The 6,539-nt window shown below is 46.5% G+C and overlaps 1 protein-coding gene across 1 annotated transcript in view; it reads right to left on the bottom strand.

Moving 5' to 3' along the window:
- Positions 1-1,550: 1,550 nt before the first annotated feature.
- LOC119358395 (disease resistance protein Pik-2-like) overlaps positions 1,551-6,539 on the bottom strand; it is a 6,937-nt gene continuing 1,948 nt past the window's right edge. Inside the window, exon 3 of the mRNA XM_037624964.1 lies at positions 1,551-3,790. Coding sequence (XP_037480861.1) covers positions 1,771-3,790 — 2,020 coding nt within the window. The 3' untranslated portion in view covers positions 1,551-1,770. The remainder of the gene's footprint in view (positions 3,791-6,539) is intronic.

Raw genomic sequence — 6,539 nt, 5'->3', positions numbered from 1 at the left:
AAAAACTTCAAAAAATAAAATTCTTCGAGAGGCAGTTATATTACTACATCTACTAGTTAGGAAAATTTGAAAACTTAAATTTGGACATGTTTTGCAAAAAGTGTAGGGAAAATGTAAAACGGCTATAACTTTTGCATACGATGTCGGAAAAAAACGTATAATATATCAAAAAATTCAGCACAAAAATCCGCATCCGATGGAGACAGCCCACGGCCTGTTTGGAATTTTTTAGAATCCTCAAATTCCAAAAGAAAAAAAAGATATGGTCAAATTTCAGTTTTTTTTAAAATTTTGTTAAATCTGGTCAAACTACTTATTCAAGAAGTATTAATGTTACTACATAATTATTCAAGAATATTAGTGTTACTAAATAATTATTTCAATTTTGGTCAAATCTGGTCAAACTATGGTCAAACTTATTCAAGAAATATTAGCGTTACTAAATAATTACTGTTTTTTTAGAATAATAGTTTCAAACTCAAACGGTGAAATGTGTGACTTCATGCTCAAGCTAAACTCTTGAGGGTTAATAGGATTAACATCTTACTATTGTTAGGAAAACAACAAGTGCAGACTTGGAAACGAAGGAGAATAGAACCTGAAAGTTAAGCGTGCTCGGGCTGGAGTAGTGAGAGGGATGGGTGACCAGTCGGGAAGTTAGATGATTTGGAATAAGTGATCCACACTTGAGCAGTTAAGAGAGGTGATTAGAGACTAAATCATCAAATAATTCAGAAAAATTAAAAATAAAAAAAAATCAATTTTTTTCCAAAATTTTCAAAAAAAAATTCAAAAAAAAAACTTTAGTACCGGTTGGTAACACCAACCGGTACTAAAGGTCCTTCATACCAGGGCGTGAGCTCACGCCACGTGGTGGCACTTTAGCGCCGGTTCGTGCCGAACCGGTACTAAGGGGGAGGGGCTTTAGTGACCACACTTTAGTGCCGGTTCCATAACCGGCACTAAAGGCCCTTACAAACTGGTTTTAAAACTCCGTTTTCTACTAGTGTGTGCTCTAATGGATGTTGTCATGTGTAATGATGGTTGAAATATATAATTTACGAGCTTTTGTGTCTTCAACCTTTTGGAGGTATTATGTACATTTGTCATTAGTAGTTACATTTGTGCAAATCAAATATTAAGTTGTGTAATTCGTTGCAATACTTATAAATATTAATTTCATAAGGTTCGTAAACCCAAGGGCTGGATGGACTAATGGTTGTTGAGTCTTTCCCTAGGGAGTGGAACTAACTCAAAGAATATCTACTTTACAAGTCAGCAGCCATGCCACCTATCCCTTGTTTCCCTAGGGTACAAAGCCCAAGGGAAACTAAACAATGCCTAGGGTATCCCTTCGAAACTCAAGGGAAACCAAGATTTCCCCACCACTTGACCCCTAGGGCGATTTCCCTAGGGTATACACTAGGGGAACAACTTTTCCTAGTGTTTTTGCCCTTTTGCTTAGGGTATCTAGCCCTAGGGCTATTTGCATATTCTAGTAGTGACATTTGCTGGAAATGTAGAGCAGCATCCAAGACAATAACAGAGTCTTAACTGCTGCAAACGCAGGCTTTATTATACAATAAAATTCTTGTTTATAATAAACACAAGTCTTGAACGGTAGGTATAGCAACCAGTTGGCAACGACACAACTTACAGGAAAGAAGTAAACAGATTTGAAGAAAGAACCAAACTAGAAACATCACTTGTGAAACAGATAATGAACCAAATCAACCTCCTGTAAGCAAGCGGATTGGCGAAACAGAGTGATCACTCGTATTTCACTACAACCTTGATCTGATCGGATTTTGGGCGGCTCATATTCACTGCCTTTACTTGCTCCACTCCACGGTCAAATGCAGGGTTGTGTCTCGTACCGGTGAGCTTCACCTCTTTAAGGTTTGTCAAATGCTCGATGCCAACAACTGTTTTATCCTCTCTCTCCCAAAATTGCAGTATAAGTCTCTCGAGCTTTACCATTGATTTTTCCTGAAATTGGACAGCTTCCATATTGTCTCCATTGAAGTCCACGGACAGTTCCTTGAGTGCCGGAAAGGTGTGGGCAGTTCGCGCAACCAGCTCTCTATCGCCGTAGCAGTACACCTCCAAGTGCATGCGCTCCAGATTTCGCAGCTTACATACTGGTTCGAATAGTTGGTCACCAGTTACGAATGTCCAGGCAATGAAAAGATCAACGACATTATTCAGTGACCCGATCCAGTCAGGTAATTTGCTGATGCCGGCGCCGATCCTAAGATACTGGAGGAGCCGCGGCGGCGACTTGACGTCATGAAGAAAGTTCATTGCATTCTTGTCATAACTCGTGCTGCGAATATTGAGCCACCGGAGGGAAAACATCTTGCTCAAGGACTCGGCAAGCTTTTGGTTAACTTCCTGAACAAGGGGACTGCTCATGTCAGTCATGTCCACGACAATACCCAACTCTCTCAACTGTTGTAGGTCACCGATCTCTTGGGCAGCATTAACATCACATTTGAGAACTAGTTTATTCACCGTCCGTAGTGCTTTCATCCTACCCTGTCCCCGGCGTGCAATCCAACCATTATTGTTACCATGGTTGGAGATCTGCAGGTGTTCAAGTTTCTGCAACTTCGACACAGTTTTTGGCAGATCTTTAAGGTGCGTCTCACGTGCATCAAGCATCTCTAGATTTTCTAGTTCACCAACTTCTTCAGGCATCTCACTTATAGCTGTACCTTTCAAGTTCAAGAACCTTAGAAGGTACATCCGGCAGATATATCTCAGATGCTCTATTTTAATGCCTGTGCAGTATTCCAAGTCAAGTACCCTGAGCAGGGTGAACTTGCCTAGACGATCAAGCACCTTCATGTGATCTTCGGGGTCAAACATGCTCAGCGATCGGACTTGCTCCATTTTCACCCCCTCGATGTCATTCTTCCTACTATGCCCTGCCTCAGTTTTGTTGGATGGAGAGTCTTCGGTTGCCTCTTCTCCGCCATGGATGGATAGGCGGCGAATCCTATCATATGACATCCCTTTGTACGGACCACCTACTATGCTAACAAAGTTAGACTCTAGGGATTTGGACACCATGACCTCTAGCATCATGTCATGTACCCGACATGTCTCAACCCTCCCATCATACCAGGTGACAATATCACCGGCCCGATCAATCATACTTCTACTCACCAACTCATTGTAGTAGGCTTCTGCAACCTCCATTAAGGTCAATCCACGGATCTCAACAACCAATCCTTCTGCGATCCATCTCTTCAGGAGACGATCCTTGGGGATGACATAATCCTCTGGGAGAATGCTGAGGTACATCATGCAACCCTTAAGATAATAGTGCAGGTGGTTAAAGCTGAGAGTAACTATTTGTCTCATCCCCTCAAGGGTAGGGTGGCTCTCCATGTGAGAGCCAATCGACTTGCGAACTCTTTCCCACATATCTTTGCTCTCTGACGATTTATAGCTCGCCAACAGGCTGGCAATGCTAATAATGGCCATTGGAAGGCCACCACATCTTTTTAAATTTTTGTCCATCTCAACTTTCAGATCATCTGACAAAGTGGCATCCTCGCGACCAAATGCTCTACTAAGGAACAACTTTTCGGAATCTTCAGTATTCAGGTGCTTGATACGATAAATGCAGTCTCCATCAACACTAGCATCACTGCAAGCTTCGGCCACAGTCTCTATCCTAGTGGTCACAATGATCCTGCTGCCGTTGTTGTAGTCTGGCAACTTGGACCTGATTGCGTCCCATGTTGCTACTGTCCATACATCATCGACAACAATGAGGTACCTGGTTTTATCACAGGATTTCATAGTTAATTAGAATGCATGGAAACAAAATTAGAATGCGTGGAAACAAAATTGGAATGCGTGAAGAGCAAATTAAATGATATTTTTGTCACAATTTTGCCTTAGTTACCGAAACACAAACGCTTAAGGGCATATAAAAGTGATATCAGTTGTCTCTTCATTTTTGAGACGTAGGATAATAGATGTAGAACTAATTGTATAATTTTATATTGTTTTGATAATTATGCAATATTATCTTTACTGTAGGAATTAAAAAGACTGGAGCAACCAACTATTCTAATGAGGGTTCACTAGATCGACCGCCTTAAGATTTTTAGTTGCAGTTATGAGGAAAACTAGCCAAAGTGAACGCAGCTCCTTGTATACCAATGGTGTTGAAATACCTTAGTATGCACCCTGGGCGAGGATAATCAACAAAAAATGGGCATGTACTGTAGATGCAAGCATCAGCTCATAGATGAACATCAATCGAACTAGACGTGCAACTAACAATAGTTAGCCAACTACTCAGGTTGTATATTAGGTTTGCAGAAGGATTCATGTATGAAGTCTAAACCCTACCCGTCCCGTGTCACCCCGCATGCGACAGGAAGGGAACTGTAGCCGCCGATGGCGGGGCCCCCCTCCGTTTCGTCCTCCTCCCTCGCCTTTACCATTGGGCACGGCCAGGCGAAGCCTGGTCAGCGCTGGTGGCAGTGGGAAGCTCTCATCTCCTGGCGCGGGCCGGGGCAGAGGGGCTAGGGTGTGTGCTTGATGGCAGGCGCATCAGCTCGGTGGCGCGCCAATGCATTTTGCGATGGCGTCATGACAATGTCTTGATGGGTAGCGTGCAGGGGTGTATGTTTGGGAGCTAGATGCGGTGGCGGCTCATCCTATCTGGCCCTGCAGATGGGGCAGGGCAGGACGAAGGGGCTGGGGTGCGGTGCTTGATGGCAGGCGCAGCAGCGCGGTGGCGCGCCAACGCATTTTGCGACGGCGTCGTGACAATGTCTTGATGGGCGGCATGCAGGGGTGCATGTTTGGGAGCTAGATGCGGTGGCGGCTCATCCTGTCTGGCCCTGTAGATGGAACCGGCCGTGGGCGGCCGGCTATGGTGTTTTGGCCCTCTCTCTCTTTGCTACTCATGGTGTTTAGCTCAACAATTGGTGGCGAGATTGTGGCAGGGGTGCTCTGGGGAGGAAGGCAGGGGGCCTCCTGGCCTTGTCGTTGTGTGAGGTGGCCCTGATCTTTGGTGTGCGTCTTGGCTGGCGGTCGCTGACAGCCATTCCCTGCCTAGATCTTGCCGGCTCGTCCCTGATCTCGTTAAGGGGCTCGTCTCGGGGTGGAGGGAGGGACTTCTGCCCCTCACCAATCGGTGGTGGCTGAGGACCATGGAAACGGTTGTGGGACGGTCTTGAAGGCCTGGGCGGCGACTTGTGTTGGGGGAGCCGCTGTGCTTGTGGGCAGGGCTCGCAACTTGGGTGCTGGATAGCTGCCATGCTTGTGACATCGGCGTGACGGGTAGTGATCGGCCATCAGTGGTGGGGGTGCTACCGGTCTTCCCACGGCTGCTCGTAACTCGTTTCAGTGGTGGATAGTGCTAGCCGTGGTGAAAACTTTGTGTGACTTTGGCCAAATTGGGGGAAGTGGTGTCTGTGGTACTGCACCCTTCTTGAAGCCACCGTCGCAGCTGCTCTTGGTGCTCCGAGACACCTTGGGTGAAAACTCTGATCCTTTCGATCGGGTCATGGCGGCACTATGGTGTCGTGACCTCCCCGAAGGCGCCGCATTGGAGTTCTCATTCCATCGATGTTCGACTTCATCTCTTCGTGGGGTCGATCACATTTGAGGGCTCCATTGACTTATCGGTGCTTAATTTTCCTATGTTTAGTTTGCTGGGAGTTGTTTGGAGTATTGTAGTTGTTCTATAGCGCACCTATGTATCCAGCTTTGGGTGTGTATGGGGTGTGTCTTGTATGCGGTGGGTTGTTTGTTGGTCGTTGCTTTATATATATAGCAGGGCAGAAGTCTTTTTCGTTACATTAGGCTGGTAGAGGTCCTATCTAGTCAAACTCTTAAAACCGGTGAGAGGAGTAAAAGTTTGCTTTTGAGGGGCTAAAACCGGACCTAGCCAATCCCTTATCGGCTCTAGAGGAGTAAAAAAATTACTCCTCATGTCGGCCGGCCCGTATATTTACTCCTCCGCGGTCGTAGCCACTTCTCAGGATAATTTCAGTTCCCCCGCGCCGGCGCTCTCCCCCGTGCGTCTGCCAGCACAACCCCACATGTCAACTGATACCCAGCAACCTCGCCGACCTCCTGCCGCCAAATTCCGGAGAGATTTCAGCGAGAATCTGACGATATTTTTTGTTGACTTTTCTGCCATCTTCGGCCATGGCACCCTGATTAGCATGCCTCGCTGGCTCGTGCATCGCGTTTCCTACGACACACATCTCGACCTACCATTCGCCTATACTTGTTGGCTGCCAGCATGGACAAGAGGCACCTTCACCGCACCCTCTCCTCACACCTCTCTCATCCCATGCCCCCACCCCTCCACCGCTCGCAATCTCCCTCACAACATCCGCCATGCTAGGCCTTCGCATCACACGAAACGAGTGCCGCACTGCGTCGGGGCCATTTTCCTGTGTGTTTGATTTGTCGCCGGAGTGCAGCCCCTCTGCTGATCAGGATCTTCGCGAGAGCCTTATGGAGATCGCACTATGGCGATAGTTAGATGCCGTGTTGCT

This window comes from Triticum dicoccoides, chromosome 2A (assembly GCF_002162155.2).
Source record: "Triticum dicoccoides isolate Atlit2015 ecotype Zavitan chromosome 2A, WEW_v2.0, whole genome shotgun sequence".
Classification (NCBI taxonomy): Eukaryota; Viridiplantae; Streptophyta; class Magnoliopsida; order Poales; family Poaceae; genus Triticum; species Triticum dicoccoides.
This window is presented reverse-complemented; position numbering and strand designations above follow the sequence as displayed.